The sequence below is a fragment of the Stegostoma tigrinum genome, chromosome 17 (genome assembly GCF_030684315.1).
Source record: "Stegostoma tigrinum isolate sSteTig4 chromosome 17, sSteTig4.hap1, whole genome shotgun sequence".
NCBI lineage: Eukaryota > Metazoa > Chordata > Chondrichthyes > Orectolobiformes > Stegostomatidae > Stegostoma > Stegostoma tigrinum.
Window position 1 is genome coordinate 42,698,038 of NC_081370.1, and position 24,283 is coordinate 42,722,320.

Consider the following 24,283-nt stretch of genomic DNA (forward strand, 5'->3'; position numbering starts at 1 on the left):
GAGGAGAATGGGCCAAAGCATTTGGAGGAGCAGTTTGAATGGGACTGAGATAATGGGAACTGCAGATGCTGGAGAATCCAAGATAACAAAGTGTGGAGCTGGATGAACACAGCAGGCCCAGCAGCATCTCAGGAGCACAAAAGCTGACGTTTCGGGCCTAGACCCTTCAACAGAGAGGGGGATGGGGAGAGGGTTCTGGAATAAATAGGGAGAGAGGGGGAGGCGGACTGAAGATGAGAGAAAAGAAGATAGGTGGAGAGGAGAGTATAGGTGGGGAGGTACGGAGGGGATAGGTCAGTCCAGGGAAGACGGACAGGGCAAGGAGGTGAGATGAGGTTAGTAGGTAGGAAATGGAGGTGCGGCTTGAGGTGGGAGGAAGGGATGGGTGAGAGGAAGAACAGGTTAGGGAGGCAGAGACAGGTTGGACTGGTTTTGGGATGCAGTGGGGGGAGGGGATGTGCTGGGCTGGTTGTGTGATGCAGTGGGGGGAGGGGACGAACTGGGCTGGTTTAGGGATGCGGTGGGGGAAGGGGAGATTTTGAAGCTGGTGAAGTCCACATTGATACCATTGGGCTGCAGGGTTCCCAAGTGGAATATGAGTTGCTGTTCCTGCAACCTTCGGGTGGCATCATTGTGGCACTGCAGGAGGCCCATGATGGACATGTCATCTAAAGAATGGGAGGGGGAGTGGAAATGGTTCGCGACTGGGAGATGCAGTTGTTTGTTGCGAACTGAGCGGAGGTGTTCTGCAAAGCGGTCCCCAAGCCTCCGCTTGGTTTCCCCAATGTAGAGGAAGCCACACCGTGTACAGTGGATACAGTATACCACATTGGCACATTTCTCTGCCTCCATAACCTGTTCTTCCTCTCACCCATCCCTTCCTCCCACCTCAAGCCGCACCTCCATTTCCTACCTACTAACCTCATCCCACCTCCTTGACCTGTCCGTCTTCCCTGGACTGACCTATCCCCTCCCTACCTCCCCACCTATACTCTCCTCTCCACCTATCTTCTTTTCTCTCCATCTTCGGTCCGCCTCCCCCTCTCTCCCTATTTATTCCAGAACCCTCTCCCCATCCCCCTCTCTGTTGAATGGGACTGTATGCTACTATTCTGTTTATTTAACGGGGTGATTAAAAAAAAACCTCACCTAGCTAAGACTAGAAAATAAAAATCTCCAAGCGTGTTCTGGCATTGTTTTCCTTTTATAACATTCTCTTCTCCGCCATGTGCTATGACCACTTCATGTCGAACTGCACCTAATTCCGCTTCCCCAGGACTAATCTTTAATGTGGCCTTTGCCAGCGCAAACTACGATTTTCAGCTATCATTGTTTCCGTCTTCCACGCGTTTGCTCTCCAAAGCGTATGTGCACGTTTGTGAGGGGTGGCGGTGTTAGGGGGTGATGTGTTGAATTTGGAGCCTGCGCGATAATCGAGGGGCTGGTTTAAACAATCTTGTCTCGAATTATTTTCTCTCCCACTGAACTGGGAACTAGGCGCTGCGCTGCTCTTCAACGCTCTTCTAACCACTTGCCCCAAATGGCCAACTTCCTGTAACTCCTTGGTGGATTATCTGCTGTCCTTTATCCAGTGTCATTAGAAAACATTTCCAATCCATCGTTCCTTCCCTTCTAAGCGCAAACAGCGCGATAAAGATCGATAATTTAGGTGGATACTCATTGGAAAAAGAAACTGCGGTTAAACAACGAATTTATTAGTCCAATTTGGATGCAATAAAGAAATTATGTTTGTAAATAATCTTCAACACTCCTGTAAATATACGTACTTCATTATACTGAAGCATTCCGTGTCCTACGTTAACTATAATTGAACACAGGTGAACGGAAAAACTCGCCATGTTGCCTATGGGTTCAGATATAAACCTAACATCCTCGTTGCCTTTGATATCGAGAGGGTACAGTAATTTAAAATTAAAACACAGACTGACAGACACACGCATACACACATACACACATTCATACACACACACACACACAAACGCACACACACACACACACACACACACACACACAAACCAAACGACAGACAATTAAGTTATCTTTCTTTCATGTCTATTTTAGGGGAGGGCGGCTTGCAATCTCTTAAAGAACCAATTGAATGCCCTGGTCCCTGGTGCTGTTACTCTTAATCCGTAAAAAGAAGGATAAATGTGCGTCCTATTATCCCACAGCCAGACCAACTGACGCTGGGGTTAGGATTTGTTTTCTACAATAAGGCGCTGGGAAATAAAATCATTCCTTAGTTTCTTAGTGTCTTAATCATTCACGCGGAAAACGACCAAGGAGATAGCAAACGAATTGCGGCACTTCTCAGTGCTCCAGCCCAGATGAGAAACACTGTGCCCTTCCCCATAAACCTTGTGAAAGGGAAAGTGTCTAAATCCTATAGAAGGCTTCAGCTATATAAGAGAGAAAGAGAAAAAAAGATAGAAAAAACCTGTCACAGCAATCCTTAAAACCCTAATTTGCTCGAGAATGCCTCACTCCCCCTACTTGAAGGGTTGGCCAGATAGTGATGTCTCTCTTAGACTATTGTCAGGCTTGATGCTGGTATTTCTTCCCCAGCTGGCTGACATGAATCAGCTTGAAACCATATTCCCCCTTAAGTGACCTAACCCTGACTTGTGCTTCCAGTAATGGACTTTTAAAAATCTGCTCAAACATCCCGGCACGAGGTTGGGGGTGGGGATTGGGAATCGGGGTGACTGGGGAGAATTAAGAATCTGTTGGGAATAAAATGCCGCTAATGATTTGGGGGATATATTTGTTCCATGACTGTCTCCATAAAGATATTGAACGAACATGTAAGTCCAGACGGCCTGACTTACACTTGAAAAGTAATTATTGTCTACTCGTGTTATCCCTATGTTTTAAATGAAGTGAAATCAGACTCTCTCTATTAATACTGCTTGCATGATTTATTTAGCCAATTGGAAGAACGCCCATGCACTCATTACGGCTTCTTATCGTTCAGTTTTATTTATCAAATCGTGTAACAAAAGTATAAATCACTTTAATGCGTTTTAATTTTACAGTCCTGTTCTCGAGGTGCAATACACTGTCCTCATTGGCATAGCATCAAGCATTCGGATCTACGCAATTTGACTTTTGCCCAAGTGTTAGACAAACTGAGATAACTTCGAACTGCAAGCACTGAGCTGGTCAGAGGGAGAATGTATCAGACGTTTCATCAACAGAAGCGAAACGAAGTTACTTCGTATTTTTAGTTGGCTCGAATACTTGACAATTTTAATGTTTCGTTTCTTTCACTGTCAATGTCACACAAAGCATAGCTCAGATTACAACTTTGCCCCTCAACTTCCTCAGACCATTTGGGAGAGGCAATTGCACCTTAAAGACTATATGATTTCATTACCCGTTTGATACCACTGTTCCAATCACACAACGAACCATAAACGCTAATGATCAACATTGACAATGCGATTAGGATTGATTTTTTTTCAATTTTATGACTTTAGCTGTTCTAAAACCCCGGCAAAATGATTCCTTGTGATAACTTTGGAATAGAAAGCATGAAGGCAGTTCTGATGAAAACTGTCCAGATACAGCACAACTATGACCAGTAACACAATCGTTCTCAGAGATAATGGGAACTGCAGATGCTGGAGAATCCAAGATAAAAAAAGTGTGAAGCTGGATGAACACAGCAGGCCAAGCAGCATCTTAGGAGCACACACAATCGTTCTGTTGCACGTCAAAGACATGCTTATGTTTCCTGACCAGATGAAGGTAATGTAAAACCAATAAAAGAAAGTCTAATGGTAATACGGCGTTTTTTTCACAATCTCAGGATGTCCCAAGCTTAAACATGTATATGTGCAGCCGATGAAGTACTTTTGAAGTGTGCCACTGCTACATTGTTGGGCACAGGGCAGTCAATATGAGCGCAGCCAGCTCCAACAAACAACAGCGTGATAAAGGTCGGATCATCTTTGAAGTGATGTTGATTGTAATCAAAGATAGTAGTTGATTGTAATCAAATGTTGCTTTAGAGTTGGCATTTAAAACAACTATCAAGAAACACAGCGAAACATTTAAAGGGCAATGACGAAGCGGGGGGGGGGGGGGGGAAGCGGCGCGATTGTAACCAATCGAATTCCTCGTTCAACGAGCACAGGGCCAAACACGAAACGGCTGAACGCCAGTCCTCTCCGTTACTTGATTCAAATGTTCAATAATTTCGTGCCTGCAAATAGCTGTTAGTCTGAAAATTATTTTGATCCTAAACCACCCGCATCCAGTATTTGGTATGGCCCTAATTGATGGTCAAAGTTCCGAATTTCGAGCAGTCAAAGCTCACTGTTTCCCTGCGTGGCTTGCACGCTCCTGACAACTCAAAGGGACAGTCAAAAACATACCACCTCCACCAAAATCATTAACATATAATTGCAGTAAACAAATTTAGATTTCCCTTGCTATCCCTCGAGATTCCAAAAGACACAATTCACATAAAATACCTAGTCAGCTTAAACAGTCTAGTTAAGATCCAAACGAGCAGGCCCAAACCAGGGTCAAAAAACGGGCCCATTAAATGTCTTAACCGTCATTTCACTTTTGACCGATAGAATACAAAGATGATTTTTAGATCTAGCAGTTGTAACAACTTAAGACATAATTATTAATCATCTTATCCAAGATCTTGAAATCACTCTAGTGCTCTGACTTTAGTTTTCCCACATGTACTTCGCGCAGTTAGAAAAAAAATTTACAGTCACAAAAAGTGAACTTTTTAGATAAAAATATTTCTGCTGCAAGTTTCTGATTTGTAATTAACATTGATGCCCATTTACCCCCTACTGTTGGTATATGAGACTATTCAAGGCACCCGGAAAGGTACATGAACATTGTCACTCGGGTATCGAGTCTCTAAGCAAAGGCTACGTTCCCAGGTTTGTTTGTACTCTTCTTGCTGTGATGAGTGGAGAGTTAAAGTTGTTTAGAAGTTTGGACTTTTAAAGCGCCCTCGTATTGTAATACAATCGTTGTTAGTTGCGTCGATCGCTTCATTAAAAGTGCTATAACAAGCTGGGGGATATCTTACAGAAAGCAATGCGCTGCTGTGTATCTTTCTAGTGCCCTTCTTATATTGTTTGCTTCTCAGAAAGCTGACATGTCTAATTGGCAAGTGGTGCGATATGGTGTCCAGGGGTCTCATGTGTAACATTTCTACAGCTGTCTCCTAGAACTAGACGCTTATTCATGTTGCTTAATGAGAAACAAAACGCTCTCTAATGAGCAATTACATAGCGACAGAATTGTTCCCATAACAAATTCTTGCGTGTGGCTGAAGCATCCTTTGTACAATATATTCCGCACACTGTTGCTGATTCTGCGAACAAAAAGCAGGTTGTGGACGGGACACCTCCTCCCCAGGCTGATGACTGTCAAGAACAGGCTCTCTAATGACACAGTGGATACAGAAAATGATTCACTTGTCGGTTTCGCCCACTACCTCCACCAACACCCACCCCCTTACCCCAATCCAAGCCACGAACATCACATCCAATTACACTGCAAATTATCTCGCTGCTATCGCGATAATAAACATGAACTAACCTTAAACATGAACGACGTCAGCTTCCCAAATGACTTAAAGAAGGTTGTATGGAACAACGTAACGTTTCAAAACCACATACAATTATTTTTATGTAATATTGGAACACGGTTTACATAAACGTGTACCCTTATTACTAAATACTTTTTAACTTGTTGAGAATACGCATTTGTTTTCAAAATGATTGGCCCTGGCGTTATTTGTATTTTCAATTGTATGGTTCTCGTGCTATCAACAGCGTTAAGTTTACTCAAATATATGAATTTGCGCCAGGCTCCTTTCTTTTGCCCCCACTAGCAATACATACGCTCTCCTCCGTCTTTATCTAAATTATTCAAGGATAAAACCTTTGACAAATGACCAGAAAGTATTTTCCTAAAATTAATACTTTCTAAGAGTTCTGGGACTTCCCAACTGAGTGTTTCGCTGCGACGTTTAACTGGTTTGCATTCAAGATTTTAACTGATGGGATTGATAACGCCCGCATTTCAGTTCACATAGACGACCAGTGCCTTCGCACAATTCAAGCTTGATTTTAATTCTAGCTGATAATTTTCCATTTTCAAAGATTAAATTTAAGATACTCCTGCCATTAACCGGAAACTTTATGCTGGCATTTTGCGTAATGATTAAATGTCATTGCAAGTTGTGAATATGTGTAAGTGGATAATATAGCCGCATTTGGCAATTAGGACAATGAGAGCACTTATGTGCCCCTTTACATGGAAAGACAATTCTGTTTAAGTTCCCGTTTAATTTCTAAAATTCAGGTATGAATTTTCATTGTATTCCCGACCTGGGAGAAATGGGACAAGGATGATTGAGGTGATTGGACAAATCCGCCTAATAAAATTGTTGATTTGCTGAACACTAGTGGTGAGTTTTCCGTTAAAGGCAATATATAAATGCAATGTGCTTTTGTTGGTTACCGTCTTACTGTTCCTAACGCTTACAGATGGCGTAGAAGATTTGCCCTCTCTAGGCGTCGGACAGTGTCGGTGTTCAAATGTTCCTACAAAAGTCAGCCTTGAAATGGATAAAATGCATTCCTTCCAGAGTTGCACACTGTCAATTGTATTTGGGCGTAAAATGTACATTCGTTAATTTCATCAATAAACCTGACTTTATTCTCGTAAAATGGTTGTCTGCAACTGATACTCTTTTCAGGTATTAGACGGAACATAATTATCTAATTGTCAAATTTAAGACATCGACCTCGAACGGAAAGAAAACAGCAACAACGGGGCTGGGCTGACATAGGAAGATGAAATCGGCTGGCTCTTGCCGGTTAGATCAGATGAGGAACAACTGCCAAGCTGCAAATGACCTATTATTTTATTCTTAAAATGTGTTGAATAATGTATACCTGGTCTTGTTTTGTCATTTACTTAGATATTTGCCTTAGCCTAGTGTGGCCCACTTGCTGAATAGCTAACCAAAATAACTGTATCTCTGAGTATGACGAGCTGTCCAGCGAATCTACATACCCAAAAGCATTTTATATTAGGTTGTCCGTCAGTTAGTTAAAGACTGGCCCTCATAAATATAGCTAGCCAGTGTTCCTTACCTTGATTGGGCTGCCCTGGCACCGAACTGCCCGGATACCAGCCTGGCCGGGTACCCCATGCACCTGTCTGACCGTTCAGCATCCTCAGCTTATCATACATCCCATCTGCTCCCATCTGTTGCTTTTCGCTAGCCAGGTTGCGAAGGACTCGGTTAATCGATGATACCTGAAAGCCAATCAGCCATTCTTCTTAAATATCTTTCCTCTCTTAAAATGAACAATTTGAATGTTGAAATTCACAGATGTCGATGAGTGGTCGATGCAATTGTTTAGTAGAAATAAATAAAACCGAACTAAATATACAAGAATTACGATCATCTAACACACTAATTTAATCTCATACTTCAGTCTCAGCTGCATATATCAAGCACTTTCGTAGAGGCTTGACAATATGTGTTCATTTGCATTCATATCAATAAACAACACAAAAGAAAATAAATCACAAATGCCAACGATGAGTTAAATTAATTTATATACATATTATATACTTGGTGACACAGCCTTGTAACTCAATCTACACTAACTGGTATCTTCCATTTCACTAAGCAGCGAACACTTAGATCAATCAGTATGAAATTCAAGAGCAATGTTTGAAATAATCATTGCAATCAGGATCAAAAAAAATCTGCACATTTCGCCAGTTTAAATGATTTCACTTCATAACATTCCACATTTGCCCATTGAAGGAACAAGCAACATTTATTCAAATGCAATGTCTATGAGTTCAAATTCCGAGGGAATATTAATCTAAAGAACAATCGATGTCTGAGGGAGCTAGTTATTTTAGTCTCCGCCGCTGCGGTCACCTTGATAATAAAATCACACATATGCTTTTTTAAAAATTGTTTGAGCAAATGAGGCGTACTTTCTGTGTGCAGTCGTTAGTGGCAATAAATAAATCCTTCCCTCCGTTCAAAGTTAATTAAATGTTTTACTCACACTTGGTATATTGTCGTTAGTACAGACCCCCTCAGAGAGCAATCTGTCTCGAATTTCCCAAGCAAAGATCGACGGGCACTCGCGTTTATACTGAGCGATTTTAGAGACAACCTCAGGAGTGGCTACCCTTGGTTTACTCCCTCCGATTGCCCTGGGTCTGATGGATCCAGTTTCATAATACCTGCCCAGGATTTTACTGACACAGCCGTTAGAAACCTACATGTATATGTAGAAAAGGGAAAGCATTGCTATCAAAAAGTGTTTGACAAATAAAATGGTTCTTTTTGTTTGATAATATATATTTATATGGGTATATGGATATAGTTAAACAATGTTGAGCTTACTTTTCGATTATCCACTACTTGGACTTTTGCATCAGCATGGGTCTACAATACAAAAATATACCTTAAATGGCAGTGGGAAACGTACCAATATTGCATTGATTTCAAGAGAATTTCTGGCGCGTGCCAAAGTTATTTAAAAAAAGTTTCAAACTTAATTTTTTTGCATCAACATTGGGTCTACAATACAAAAATAAACCCTTAAATGGCAGGGGAAAATCTGACCATTTCTCAATCACTTCAAGATAATTTATTGTTTTTTTTCGCCAATTTTGAAATAAATTGCTTTGAAGGTACGAATGCAATTTTTAGGAAGCATTTTTGGATTGTAGAAAACCCCTTCTAGAAAATGATTCAATAAGCTGATTGCATATGCAACGGTAACACTGTGACATCCTGCATGCTTTTCAGGTCGATTTGCAATGATGTAAAGATAGACGTACTAACTCATAGCTCGTTACCTGGAGAATCCTTGATATATCGCAGGGCCTGGCTCCGCTGTGGGCAAGTTCCACAATTTTCTGTCTGGTCGAGTCAGGCAATGGTCGACCATTAACAAACACGCCGCCGAGCTGGTTCACTCCACTGTGACCTAGGGGTAAAGCAACAGCGAACATATTCAGCGGCCGAGACCCAAGAGGTATGTATGCTCGGCGAAGTTCTCTGCTCACAGCGCCCGTTCTTAATTACGTCCGAAATCTCAGTTGTAAAACAAAATCTGTCCCATAAACTCGCACTCATGCTCTTAACACCAAAACCGCCAATCAAACCGGAATATCGTACGAGCTATGAAAACGTCGGTGCGCTTGCAAATCATCACAACCGAATTAAATACGACAAACTACTCGATACAGGTATTGCAGCAAAACAAACAGAGCGTACAGAAACAAGATTTTTGTTCAGCTAATCGAACAGCTAACAATGCCCCTTTGACTGAATGCAAAATCAACTGAATCCAATGTTACAAATAACACGTTCATCTTCCCGGAATTACAACAGACGTCCAAAGCAACCAAAACAAGTCATTCTTTTGCTTGTTAAAAACAGGAAAAGGTCAGTAATTGTCAGTTTATGGAGACTCCGAACCTGAAACTCAGGCTGCTAACAGTGTCCCTCGAGGAAGCTCCCGGCTTAAAGAGAACCTGTTCTCCTCTCCCTAGGAGCGCCTGCTAAATTGGCTCCAAAAGCCCAGCCACTTAGCCATAAATAAGCTCCGAATATAGGAGGGAAAATGATGAGGTTTGCTGACATTTGTCTCGAAAATCAAGCTAGCTGCACGTCAACTTTGAGCTTAATTTCTAGAAATAAGCGGAAGTCTCCCTGGATAGTGTTCGGAAGGATAATTGAAAAGATCAGTCCCAAACACTTGTGGCAGGCATGTCACTTTATGACACTGTTCTACTTTGAAAATCGGATCGTCACGACAAATAGAAGCATGATAAAACGTCCCTTTCTGTCCGCATTTGTATATCATTCATAGTGCCTTGGACTATACTCATTACCCTTAAAGGAAGGCTTCATTTTAAGGTTGCCTGGGGGCTAGGCGCGATCACGATACTGGGGACGCGCGTCCTACTTAAATCAGTGCTATTTAAAGACGCAATAACGCCAGCGATTTTATGTTTTTCTTTAAATACAAAGCAAAGCCATTTAACATTTTAAGCACCATATCTAATACATAATTATAGCCCATTATCATCCGTGAGTTTTAACATTTATTCCAAGAATGACGAGTACACAATTACGTTTAGCTCCCAGTCATGTTCTTACACCTGGATATTCATTTCTTTTGTAAAAAAAAAGCAAACGATACAGTTATCACCTTTGAACATCTACTAAAGTCAAGAGAACGCTTTTGTACAATTTTCGCACACATTTGGAGTATTGTTGCAAGTCGGTTGTGTGCGATTTTTTTAAGCAAAGCATGAATTCATATATCACACACCAAAACAGGACATCAGTTTTTAAACACGCCTGGCATTTTCAAACAACAGCAATAGGTGTGAATCTCTTAAAGAAAACCATCAGTCCAGGTAACTGGAGAACTGACGCCCATTTATGCGTGGGAGTGTCGAGTTCCCTATCAAAAGACTCGCAGTGCATTTAGCCGTGTACCTTACACTGGCCAACGAATGCTCAGGCCCTTCCTGCATTCTCAAGCCGCCCCTCCCCCACAACTTCCACGTGCAATTTTCCGGGTTTACTTTTCAAGAGAAGCAACATTTTTTTTTAAAAAAGGCGCAACTTAATCACTACACTCGTCTCTGTACTGAGGCGTGGAGGAATCGCCCAGTGATAATGATTATGCGCTCTGTATTCTATTGCGAGTCATCTAATGCAAAACCATATGGTGGCAATTTGGATGTTACGCAGCATATACACCCAGGAGTTATTAGCACAAAGCCCGCAGAGCCCGCCGCGACCTTTAAACAAACTAAAGGCTTCACCCGAGCGATATCTCCTCAGTAATTCGCACAACAGCTTACTTGATCATGCACACACGCACACACACACACCCAAATTCAATTAATCACACATGAAGATTGAAAACAGGGATCTGAACTTCTATTTCTGTTTTTCGCTCCCGGAAGGATGGGGTGGGGCGTGGAGGGAGGGTTAATTTACATTAGCAGCTAAATGCATTTTCTAAGAGAGAAAGTAATTTCTACTTATTTTGGAAGCATGAAATTTGGACCAAATTTGCCATACGACCGCAAAAAAAAGAAATCCTGGGTGGAAATGAACAAAGAAAGTGTAGGTTTGTTAGCTCTTGATTCAATCTTGTAGTGGAGTTGGGGGGGGGGGGGGGCGAGGCGGGGTGCAATGATCCTGAACGGAGGAAGTATCCTTACAATAGATGGATCCACAGGTAATCGAAGTGATCATGTTTTTTTTCCCCTCTCTCCGAGTTAGTAATTTTAGGTAGTCGTTTTAAATGGGAGTTTAGCGCCCATTGAAGCTGGTAACCCCTCTTACAAGGACCCTGGCTAACAGTCGCTACGGTTACATCTCATACTGACGCTGAAAATTGCTAGTGAGGTCCTGGCTGGGGAATTAAATCAAGGTGTTTTACTATGGATGACGGAACCTGCATTCTTTGGCATTAACACTTGAAGTGCTGGGGAAGCGTCCTATTCCTCTCACGTTAGCATTTGGCATAAGTTCCATGATTCATAGAAGTACAAGAAGCGTCACTTACTGTTCTGCATGTTGAACTGTTACACCAGAGTCCCACGTGGCTTGTTTAGTGTGTTCTAATAGTAATAAAACTATGCGTTAATCAGGGCAAATTCACAATCAAGGAAACATCTACAATCTCTGAGAAATTTGACTCCGCAATATTCTTTAAAGGGAACAGTTTTAAAAGAATTGGCTCAAACAAAGCAGATAGGCTAAACAGAGGCCGCAGGCGGCTGTATTATACGTAACTCAATGCAAAGCCAGGACTTTTTTATATTAAGGGGTTTGGAATGTCCGGTACTTAAAATGCTGCCCGAATGTAACAATATTTGAAACTTGCCTGAAACCTGTGTTGACAGCCTGTGACCACAGGCATCTGTTTGTTACTAGTTAAAGTCTTCCCTCTATGGAAAAAGAAAACAAAAAAAAGTTTATTATGGCAATCTGATGGGCGATTTAAATATATATATATATTATTGGATTACTGGTACAGTTTCCTGAACCTCCCTACTTAGACCAGAAACTGCACTGAATCATTCAGTAACAACCTGACCGTTTCAAGGTATTTGGACTTGTCTTACGGGTCGCGTAAAAGTTACTCAAACGTGACAAGGGGAGCCGGTCTTTCTAAGGCGGTATGCCCATCTTGCCAGAGTACCCTCCCCACCCCGTCATCAAGTTATTTTCAGGAAGGCGGAAAGAATTTACGCTCGAGTTCTATGTCACATCTCAACGCAGTGAAGACGCCTGTTTAACTCATCTCGGGGACTTCGAATTATGTCCGTTCAAAAACGTTTTGCCTCCTCGCACGGGTTTCATGGTTGCCTGTGTGAGAAAAATGATGATACCGCACGCTGGACGTATCACTTCAGGCTCTTCCAGGGAATGTTTGGAATACTGTTTCAATGCCATAAGCATGCGCATAAACCGGCCTCATTTCCCATTCTTTGTGAAGGCTGTATGTAAATATTTTCGCTTCTGCTTTGGGCGGACTTGTAATATTTCATCACTGACAATTCTGCATATTTCTCGGCATGGTTTAATTCGCTCAGTTTAATATTTCCGTGTCTTTTTAGGGGGGATGGGCAGGGGCTCGTCCTCAGTCTAAGTTTTCTCCCCCCACCAAATAAACTTATTAACGTACTGTACGCCATAACGTACTTTTGAACTTAGTTCCTCTTGATTAACTTTCTTCCCTGGTCTTTAGATCCTCTTTTATGCGGAGGTATTCTGACACACGCTGTCTACCTCGCCTCAGTGCTTAAAAAGTAGTAACGGGAGGGGGTCAGTACTGATCGACAATGGCTACAGAAAGTGAACAATGCTTTCTATTCTGCTTACAGGCCGTACCCAGAGAGTTACTCCCCCCTCCTCACCCACCCACCCACCAACACACACACACACACACACACACAGACACACACACAGGCTCTCCAACCAGCAACACAATATTCAGCTAAACGTAGCGCGTCCTCTCCCACTCACACTCATTCAAGGTAATGTGTGGGTGGGGGGGGGGGGGGGGGGGGAAGGGTAGGTGAGACACAGGGAGAATCAACTTTCACTATCGAACTGTGAGCATTTTTTTTCAGTTTTGTTTTGCTATTCCGTCTCCCCCACTCCCCAAATAAAACAAGTAATTTCTGTTATGAGTATCTGGAGGTAATTATGTTGCTGGTATTGCGTTGTTAACGGTTGTAAAAAGACACAACAGCTCCGTGGGACGCTCAATTGCAAGAAGACAATTACAATAAAGGGTCTATTCACGGGGTTTGCTAAAAGAGGGGTACAATAACGAAATGAACCAGCTTTCATTTTCCTTTCACCTCTTTCTCGAAATACTTCATTCTGTTTCCCTTTGCCACCGTAAGTAGAAGGCATACTCCTCACCCCCCCACCACCTCCCACCCTCCCCCACTCTCACCCCACTGTTACATCTGACTTAAATTCCTGCAGCCTCGGTTTTCCACCCTCCTCTCTTCTTTCTATTCATCAATACACCACCGGAAAATAATTTATAGACTAGCTTTGTTATCTATTCCTGCACACACAAAAAAAATAAACTTCAAACAAACACTTTCTCCCAGCATGCAGACTTCTCTGCGTAAATATTTACAACAGCCAAGGGTGACTACCTGATTATCCACAGCAAGCGGGAGAAGCCGGGCGCTTTAACTCCGTTGCAGCCTGCGGAAGCCGTCGCTACCAGTAAGGCTACGAAAGATCGTTTGTGCTTTCCCGCTTTAAGAAAGGGCCTTAACATTTGCAATAAAAAAATTAAAGGGAAAATGCCGTCTTTTGACTGCGATGGGGGATTTTCACGGCTGCAGGAAGTGCTTTCCTAATTACTCGGTTTGCAAAAAGCAATTCATCACTTTCTAAAAAGTTCACATGCCGTTTTACTGCCTTTTGAAAATGTGCTTTTAAAAAATACACAGAAAAGCAGTTGATAACGGCCTGATCCATTTCAGGGCTAGAATTTGAAGACCAATCTTTACTATTGTCTCTCGGTACAGAGATGAAATTAAGTGCTGAACAAACAGTCGTTCCTCAGAGGCCCAGCCTGATACTGGTCTTTATATATTTACACGTTTTATATCTTCTACGTATGTAAATGCGCGTCTAACAGCAGACACCAAATACATTGGGTTTGTTCTTACTGTATCTAACAGCCGACTTCGAACCAAACTGCCACCCTTTTCTCGGCCCAGTCTTTGCTCAACGCTGGCCCGAGACTAGACGATATGAAGCATAGAATTGTATGTATTTACAACTAAAACACCCGTAAATCTCACAGTAGTTCCCTGTTCCAGATCTCATTTGCTGAATTTATTTTTTCCTTCACCCTCCACATTCAGATTTTGTACCATGGAACCGCAAACTTGCATGCATTTTAACAAATGAAGTAACTCTATCTTCTCACCTGAGCCAATATTGCCTTGTTTTAACTATTAAAATGCGGTCAGTTTACAATTGGAACACTCGTGCCTATAATAATGGGACAACTACGCTGATTATTTTCACTATCAGAAATTCGAAGGCTTATCTATAATGAGAGGCACAGAAATCGTCGGTTCAGCGCTCAATAATTTATTGTAGTGTCGAGTCGTTACAGTAATTTAAATCTTACAGACACGGCTCCGTTTACGTCTGCACCTCACAGCTAAATATCTTATTAATGCTTGACGCGAAAGCTGAATTAATGTAATATTTTTTGTTCTAAATTGCGAGTGGTTATTAATATCAACCCAAAAAATAAAACTGAGATGCTTAGTTCTCTTGTCAGGCCATGCTCATTTTAGGTGGCTATAAATTATTTCAGTGTGAAATTAAAACAAAGTTTGTAATACCGAAGGATCCGGTTTGAACCGCAGGGAAAGAAAGCATTGATCAAATGACTGCGTGGAACCGGAGCCGAGAGAGGACCGCTCATTTCATTTGCTTTTTGACATGAACACATGCAGTTTGGTGCTTACTCGCCGAGCCCATTAGCCCTCGACAAGGTGGAGCACGTAAATAACTAGATTTTGCCTTAAAAATAACGTAAAGCTCTAACGGTTGCACAAGGTTCTGACGAGTTTGAAGCACTCAATGCAAACGGCACTAATGAATCGGCTGATTGCTTGATTCAAACTGACACAATGCATCATCGGGTCATTGCATCTTCATCAAACAGCAAGCTTTGGCCTGGCCTAAAGTGAGTTATTTTACTCTTTTTTTATCATTAATAAACAACAACTACTTATAAGCATTCAGAAAAAAAATGACAGACAACCTCACAACGCAGCATCTCAAACACATTGCGCGTCTCCTCCAAGAAACGCCAATTTACATTTGCCTGCAGGGAGAATAAGGGGATTTAGCTAAATTCTCTGGTGTATCGTTCCGAAATTATTCATTTTAATGGTAAAGTAAATGGATGCGTGACCGCCGAGTTCGATTAAAATTGCCATTAATAGTCAAAACGGTTCGATAGTAGGGTATAAACAATTCACAAGTTAAAACTAGCCAATGGTTTGATACAATGACTTGGAATAGACTGAATTTCCTTTGAGTTTACTGAAGACAGTGCACCTATATGTGCCCCCTTAAGAATTGCCCGTTGTTTCATTGCGGCATTTGAAAACAATCCGCAAATGATCAAAGTCTCGTTAAATGTAGAATATGTTGCACTGAATTCGAGCTGAGCAGATAGAAGCGGAAGGAAACTTATATTTGCCTTGTGATTGAGTAATGTTAATTAAGATGACCAAAATGCACTAAATTAAATGTAAGAAAGCAAACAGACTCACCTTTATGGGGCATTCTGCGTCGCTGTCAACACGTCCAGCAAACAGTTAAGATGGAATATGATGGGCGACTTTTAAAGACTTGCTAGTGGATTATAGTTTCTCCACAGAGAGAGGGGGAAAGAGACAGGGCAAATTCCTGCGAAGGAGACAGAGATTGACAATAAAATCTGCTGTCACTAAAGAGAGAGGGAGTTGTTGAAGCACGCGGAGATGGAGAGACAAGAGAGGGGAGAGAGACAACAGAGGACAGGGAGGGAGAGAGAGAGAGAGAGAGGGAAAGAGAGAGAGAGCACACCTAGCTGATTGCTGATGGTGCTAGTTGTATTAATGTATGTCTGAATTCAGGAGGTGCGCTCGCCTCGCCTCGCCTCCACTTCACTGGCCCATTAGCAGAGGGTGACCTTTGTCATCATCCGCAAGCAAAACACTTCCTCCCTGCGCCTCACCAGAGCGGGAAATGCACTCTTTCAAACCCACTAATCACTCCACACGGTTTTATGCACCACATGCAAATACACATAGATAAATATTTCCTTATGCAAAGAAGGGGAAAGAAAGCACGCCGGGCAACCGGGTACAAAAGTCCTCTCTGCTGTATTGGGCCTCCCTGCCTGTATGGGCAGCTTTTATGGGCGTACACAAAAACTTTATGTCAGGATTCGGCTAAACGGCACCGGTGTAATGTGTCTGGCCACGTGGGGTGCATGTATATATTTTAAAATGCACCCAAATTTCGAATTGGATTGAACTTTTTAAGAGCCCTTTTTTTCTAAATTTAGAAGAAGGTTTTGTAAGAACTGGGAGTTATGAAAATATTAAACCGGGGAGTACCAATTGCTTTATTGATTTTAGTTATGAGATGGCTGAAGGTAGTCATCCACTTTAAATAACTATTCATATTTAACAAGTCTTCAACTTTCCTTTCGAGAAAAAAAACATTTGGATGAATTCACGCAAATTACCAATCTCTGGTATTTTTTCTCTAAGTATAGAGTTCCCGCTCCCTTGTCAGGGCCGATTAAATACACATTTACTTTGTGGACTCCAGCCTCTGGTAAATAGGTCTGAAGTGTCTGCACAGAAAACATTCACAAACCTCTCCCACGCGCCCTTTGTTTGCCTGGCGACCGTTGTTAGCTTTTTATTTTCTTAAGAAAGTAATAAGTTAAACCTCAACTTTTCTGGAGGAGATGCTCCGACGTTTGAAGAGAGAGATGCAGAGACAGAGAAAGCATATTTCACATCCTCTACGGAGGGCTGTGCGTCTGTTTTACAGCAGCTTAGTGCAAGCTCTATTAATTTTAATTGATCATTTCCAATGGGCTGTGCCACTTCTCTGGCTGCCAGAAAATCACAGGGAAAGTAAGAAAATGAACTAGCAGCTGACCACACACCAGAACCACATTTGTTGAATGCCCCACCATTAATGTACACCTCAGTAAACTCCAAAGCAACCCCTCAGCGCCTGGTTTGAGGTTACATAGGTAGCACCAGTCTCTGCTCAGGGTGTCTCCATTATTTATCCCATTGGAATAGGGTGTACGTGTGTGTGTGTGTGTGTGTGTGTGTGTGTGTGTGTATGTGTGTATGTGTATGTGTGTGTGTGACAAAGAGAGAGAGAGAGAGAGAGAAAGATGCAGATAGAAATAAGGATAGATTGATGTAGAGAGAGAAAGCAACCAGAAGGGGAAAAGGGTGGCGGGGGTGGGGAAGGGGCTGGAGGTGGGGTGGGGGGGGGGGTTCACAGAAACGCGCAAAGCATAAAATGAAGTCGTGGATGCATACACTTGACTTCTCTTGACATGTGAAAAGTGCTAAAAGTCAGAGCTCATCAATAAAGTATCTTGAAAGTGAATAAGAGCACTGACAACCATTGCATTCCTAACTAAAGTACAATGCGGAGACAAACGACTCTGCCAAATACTTTGCATCTGAGTGAAAAGGACGCCTCAATAGGAGCTGGATAATGAGCTGCCCAGACCGTCATGCACTGTCATCTCGAGTCCTAGCCAGAGCTGCCACTCTTGATCCAACTCCCTTCCAACTTTGCCCCTCAGCTAACGTCAATATTCCCGGTTTCCACATTTTTTTACCGAACGTCTACCTTTATAAATTCGAGAAGTGAGCCTATTCGGGAATGCGAGGGTGGGAATGAGATAGAGAAAAAAGAAGGCATTATTTGTAGGGGAGTTACAGGTCACGCTGTGACCGAGGACAAGAGTTTGCATGGGAACGTCGGCCTATTACAGCAATTGTCTAAAGAGAGAGATGGTAATGGGTGGGGGTTGTTTTAGGTGGTTAAAATCGAGACTTTGTCCGTTCTGTTATGGCGGAGCCGTCGCTCGCCTTGCAGTTCCACATCGGCAAGAAAAGTCTCTTTTTGTTTTGTTGCAAAAACGCCACTCGGGTTAGTCAGCGCGGAGCGGGCCCTCCAGTGGGTAGCCTCTCGCTTTGGTAAAGAACGGCTTTAAACCTCAAACATTAACTATAACAGAAAGAGGGAAGATGGGGGAGGCAGGCGAATGCGTTAAAATCTGCAACTAGATTCGGTGAACTGCCGGGGTTTTAAAAAAAGTTTGCCTTTCACAAGCGAACTTCGACAATTCAAATCTGCAATGATGCGTTTACTAAGCGTGAACTCGGATGGTGATGAAATGAAAAGGCCTTGACTGTGCCGCATAGAAACTTGTCGAGCTAGTAATTTATTCCGAAGCAGGGAGTGAAGTACACACACACACAGACACACACACATACACACAAAAGTTTCACACCGTGCAGTTCAAGCGGGAACTCCGCAATCGCAACAAAATGAATGCATAAGATTTTAAAAAGAAGATAATAATGTACAAACCGAGTTTCCTTGTCCTTTGGCTGAAGGAAGGTGTGGCTTCGAAAAGCTTTTCAAATTAGCTGGAAACAATTGTGCATTAATCAGAGTCGGATTATTTGTAAAACAAAATCCGCCCCGCCGTTCTTTCTTGTTTAAAAGAAGGCAATTTAAAATGAATATCCCTTTTTAGTGTGCTACTTTAAAGTTTCGTCGATCGGTTCTTTCTGCAGCCAGTCGGACTACAGTTGCTTTTCTTAGAGGGCGGGGGGAAATTAGAGCGCCCGTTCATAACAAACAAAGTTTGAAGAAGTACAGTTGGTGCCTTCATAAATCCACAGGCGGCGAAGGTGACTTTTTTTCCTCTTTCTCTTTCTCTCTCTCTCTCTCTCCCTCTCTGTTTCGCTGCAAGCTCAATTAGCGCATTTCGGATTAGCGCCCACTAAAACGGACCAGAAGACCTTAATCTCGTCGCTATTTCCCCCCGGGGCAAAGTGTTCTTTGTGGGCTCCGCGAAAAAAAAAGTTTTGAACACACACAACACTCACAAAAAAAATCATGCGAAGGGTGGGAATTACTGAATACAACTGACGTCATGCTGCAAGAGAAAGGGGTTTATTAAAGCGCATCGCCGATGGAGCTTTGGGTACATTGGCTACCATGGGTTTATCAAGGAGTTAGGAATAGACGCTAACAGCCAATGGGGAGGCACACCAGCCAAGGTTTATCATTACAATAATTGATCGTGGTCTACAATTCATCGGTAGAGTTTGAGACTTGAGAACCCCCATTGCACATAAATGTCCATACACAAAACAACCAGAGTTCTTCCGATGCCTCTCCAAGATATTTGCACAAAAGAAAAAGTTACTAGGGGCTCACCTGATCGACAGCTTCTTTTTCAATGGGGAGGAGGGGGGCGCTGCAAAATAAAATCCTCCCCCACCCCCTCTAAGTTTGTTAAAAGGCCCGGAGTGACGCCATTTTTATTGAAAGTAGCTCTCAAAGAGGGAAAAATGAACTTTGATGAGTCTTTTAATTTGTCCTTTCCGGGCCTATCCGGCTGCCCGATTGCATTTAGCAAATTTACCTTTTTAAAAATAATACAACTGATGAGCACTAGCGTGACTCGATTGTATATTCAATGATAAAGCTTTAAAATATATTAAAATAGAGAACTCCAGCGCAAGTTTTGTTTTATTTTCCACGGGCACACATTCACAGAAGGAGGGACAGTGATTTGATGAGTGCTGCTATGTTTTTTTTTAAGGCAGGACGGCAGAGTTCCTTGGTGCAATTTTAAATTTGAACGTCAAAAGGGGTCGTGTAAAAGAGAATAACTGGGACGAAGAATGAAAATGAGCAATGAACTTGTCAAAAAGTTCTTTATGTTGCTACGATCGAGAGAGTTGAAGCCCGCATCTCCGAACCCAGGGGAATGCCCTTGATGGAAGTCGGTGTTGGACAAAATTGCACAAAATAGCAAAACCCAGTCCAGAGAGAGAGAGAAAAAAGAACGTCATTCAAATTTTCAAAAAAAATTAAAGTGTTCAAAGCTTGAGAATGAAAATTGTAGCAGTGTTATTACTTCTGTAATGATTGGCATCCCGGTAGTATTACAGATACAATTAAATGGTACGAGGTTGACCTTTTTGCGTGGTCATAATATGTTCGGGAACTTTTTCTATTCTTCTCTCTCGGACGAAATAAAACGTTTCTTCTTCCTCTAACAGGACTGAAAAAATTAGCAGATCAAATATTCCGTTCTTCCCTAACCGGCGAATAAAGGCCAAATTCGATGCAAACAAGTTCACTTTTACAATGTCCTCACGGAGCATAACATGATATCAAAACTATTTAAAACCACTGGCTGCTGTTCTCGCTTTAAGGTTAGCCAATCAACTTTGTTTAGCATTACTAACTGAGATTAGTTTTTGGCTTTTAAAATCAATAAGGAATTGGATGGCAGGAACCAATGGCTCCACCCCAGGAATCTCTTGCCTGTGAGTTGATGATATTAATCGTTACCGTTAGCACAGGTTGGTGCAGTATAGTGCTATTAAAACACTTGCTGCCTAGAAAATAGCGTGCAATAATCTCCCAGATTAAACAATTCCTACAAAAACACGCTTCCTTTACTTGCACAGACGTAACAGAGAGGTTGTGTCAGATCATAGAGGCTATAGGAAACCCTGAACAACGAAAATGTCAAAAAGTTTATTAAACCATCTGTGCAATTCGTTTGAACTGGTCTTAGTACAATCACACTTTACGTTCCTTTCGCATTCTGTATTATTGCAAGGGGACGTGCTTTAGCGGACTTCCTGTCCGAAGGCAGCAGCGAATATTGTCGGTTTCAGAAGAGCTAATAAATTGTAAAATTAACGTTTTAATTTCAACCCCTCCCAACAGACAAGCACAATCTTCCTCATCTTGAGAAGTCTGACTCATTAATCGCACTAGCGCAGAAACAGACCTCGTCTCCTTGTATTAGCAAACCAAGCTACCAAGTACCTTTCACAATCCACAGAATACTTAAAGTCGTCTTGTCTAATCCAGTCGGTAGAATGTAGAGATGCACGATTTCTGACAACTTATCCCAGCGTCTGTGCCTGGCGGATACTTTATGCCTATCTGTGTACTGAACACAAAATATATTTTGAGCTATCATATCGACACGAACTGAGATAATACCCCATTATTTTTCGACTACACTCAGAGAGAATCTTTGCTGGGTGTGCCCGCCTGTTAGTTTTCTAGAGTCACTCATGCTCTATGACAAAAACAAAATTAAGAACAGAAACTAGATAACACGTCTCTATGCGGAAGCCTGCCCTCTCCCCGTTTAAGCAATTTTTAAAATCTCTGCACATGTGAATTGTACTGATAGCCGGAAAATGTTGCTCAATCAGATGTCCCGAAAGGTCAATGGGAGATTCAGTTTAAAAACACCTTCCTGGCGAAATGCAATGGGCTTTAAATGCACATTGGTCTGCATTGGAAGGGGTGGGGGTTAGTTGGGCAAAGGGCTTCTAGTCAGGCCAATTATGTTACAGACCTATCTCGACATGACAGCTGGATAAACAGTATCTCTGATAAACCTCTCTAATGAGGGAGGAGGGTCCGCGTTACAAGGCGCTTGATTTATTACAAAGGTATGGTCCACTACCGGTGTGCCCCATGTACAGTAGAACCTTCACCTGACCCCAGCTCCTAACATAGCCACAATAGCTAGCCCGGAATATGATTTGTGGTCCTCCGACGAGGAGGAGAAACTGGAATACACACAACAAACAAAGTGAAACCTCGTAAGGTGAGTTGGGTTATGCTTTTATATAAATGACCAATAACAAACTAAAGCATAAGTTGAACAGGATTCTTCAAATTCAGGTTGTGAAGTCTGAACCTTGATTGCCAAACAGGTAGTCCTAGGTTGATGTCTACGGCGCAATTATCCTGGCTAGTGAAAAGAGAACAATTCTTCTTCAACATAGCTGCAGATTCTTTCGCTTCGAAGAAGTTTCCTTTAAATGTCCTTTTTTGTTGTTATTGCATTCTTAATACGACACGACCGCGCTTGAAATTCACCAGTGAACTGTTAAGTATCTAAAACCCTAAAATCGCTCCGACATATTCAAACCCCTGACACGCACAGGGAAGTGACAGGGGCTTATGTAACATGAAGCCGCTGCTTGTATTTTTTTTTACCTTGATTGTTGCTTAGACGCCAAAAGGCCGCAGAAATCAAACGAGTTCTTGGGATTTCAAAGTGCTGCCAACCTGCGTGCAGCTCTTTCCTAAGACTCGACACTTTTTTAAATGGGGAAAATGAAAGCAACTTCGAAAAGCGAAGCCACCCAAATCTCCCTCGCAGATAGGAGTGTGATGTGGCTGGAGGTGATTGAAAAATCGTCTTTTAATGCCGTCCCCCAACCCACTCCTCGCCACCCCCGCTTCAGAGAGGCAGTTGTCAACTACAACAACAAAAAGGTTTGGTCTGTTCCCGTACCACCTGTTACCAGATGTTGAGATCAACTTTGCTGGAACCTCGCAGACCGTGTTTCCTATATCCTAGCAAATTAACTCCCCTTCTCCCGCGCCCCAGCACTTGCAGCTTGGTGCAGCCGCAAATTTTAGAATGATATTCGCCTGATGTAATTAATATTTGCACTCTGTCCGTCGCAACACCAGCAGTAAGTGTGATTGCTAGAACAATTCCGAAAGACGATCTCTAAATATTTCATGTAAACGGAGCTTATATCAGGCGTACAGAAAACAAAACACCGAAGTGTACAACGAGCATGTTACAGAGGTGGAAAGGATAACACAGAAATAGGCGATCGAAACAGATATTCTGCACACTCAAAATAAATAAAGGAAAGGAGGGAGAGAAGGTTATTAGAAGAAGCCAGAAGCAGACTGCAGCTGTAAGGTGAGGACGAAGCTGGAACTCTCGTACCTGAATCAAGTCGTACATCGGCGATTCAACACTTTCACTTTGGTTTCCCGGGTCCGGTCAGTGTATAAGAACGGTGGGAGGTTTTGGTCTCTTTTTTTCACATTGGGCTCTCGCTCAGAGTTTAAATGTCACCGGGACTATGGGACGGCTTTTCGTTCAAACACAAACTTTCCCCCTTAATATCAGTGTCAGGCCAACGCTGATTGGACCAGGCGCCTGCGTGACGCAATGACACCCTGTGCAAACACAAGGGCTGCACTTCACGCCAGGCCTAGCGCCGTTCTCGCTTCAAGTGGAGATTTCCTTCTGGTTAGATATGACCGCCACCTCCAACCCCACCCTATCCCCACCAACCCAATCTCCTCCTGTTAAAGAAACGCCGTGTTGTGACATACAGAAAGTGCGGAAGCACTCAGTGAATGCTGAAAAATTATTTTCTTTTGCCAATGTTACAATGCCCCTTTAAGAAAAGAGTGGCCTCGCGTTATTTCCCTTATAAGGCCATTTATCCTAAAGCAACATTGCAAGTAATGAGTCCATAAAGTTTTCATAGTTCTGACTCAGATTAGTGTTGATGGCAGCATAATGGATTCAGTCATCATTATATAAATATATGAATATGCAAATATGTCTCAAAGTCTATATCTTATATATCATATGAATGGGAGCAGCGAATTCTGCAAACTCGCACTGTGGCGATATTTTAATGACAGATTCTATGTGTACTCCAAAGCTGCATGTATACTGTAAGAATAGTACATTTTAAACAAGCACTGGAACTCGCTGTCAGTGAATTATTTTTGCTCAGCGTGTTTCCTATTTTGATATTTCTAAGGGTGCTTTGTGGTACACATGTATTTCAGGGTAAAGAAAGTGATGTTTATCTGGTGTGAAGTATTAGACACCAGACCTCATATAACAATTATTCACACAATTAAGTCCCACAGTCTGACATTAAGTGGGAAAACATTCACCAGAACTAATAATTGCTTGATATAATTTATCATTCACTTCAGGTCTACGGCCGTGTCTCCGTGATTTAGTCCGAAGTCACCAATAAAGTAAACATTGATCCATTGGTT

The 24,283-nt window shown here is 42.2% G+C and overlaps 1 protein-coding gene across 17 annotated transcripts in view; it reads right to left on the reverse strand.

Annotated features, from left to right (window-relative positions):
• Positions 1-23,469, reverse strand: part of LOC125459263 (paired box protein Pax-6) — a 32,801-nt gene extending 9,332 nt beyond the window's left edge. Inside the window, exons 1-8 of one of the 17 annotated variants that reach the window (XM_048545503.2) lie at positions 18,767-19,311; positions 15,916-16,051; positions 11,964-12,027; positions 11,643-11,697; positions 8,905-9,035; positions 8,447-8,488; positions 8,103-8,318; positions 7,164-7,329 (exon numbers count right to left, since the gene is read on the reverse strand). In XM_048545503.2, coding sequence (XP_048401460.1) covers positions 7,164-7,329; positions 8,103-8,318; positions 8,447-8,488; positions 8,905-9,035; positions 11,643-11,652 — 565 coding nt within the window. In that variant the 5' untranslated portion in view covers positions 11,653-11,697; positions 11,964-12,027; positions 15,916-16,051; positions 18,767-19,311. Of the gene's footprint in view, positions 1-7,163; positions 7,330-8,102; positions 8,319-8,446; positions 8,489-8,904; positions 9,036-10,265; positions 10,291-10,388; positions 10,521-11,295; positions 11,401-11,642; positions 11,698-11,963; positions 12,028-12,331; positions 12,431-15,915; positions 16,052-16,210; positions 16,404-17,092; positions 17,222-18,766; positions 19,313-21,256; positions 21,384-23,201 lie in introns of those variants that run through there. The other 16 variants (XM_048545504.2, XM_048545506.2, XM_048545497.2 and 13 more) reach the window with 16 other exon arrangements.
• Positions 23,470-24,283: the final 814 nt, after the last annotated feature.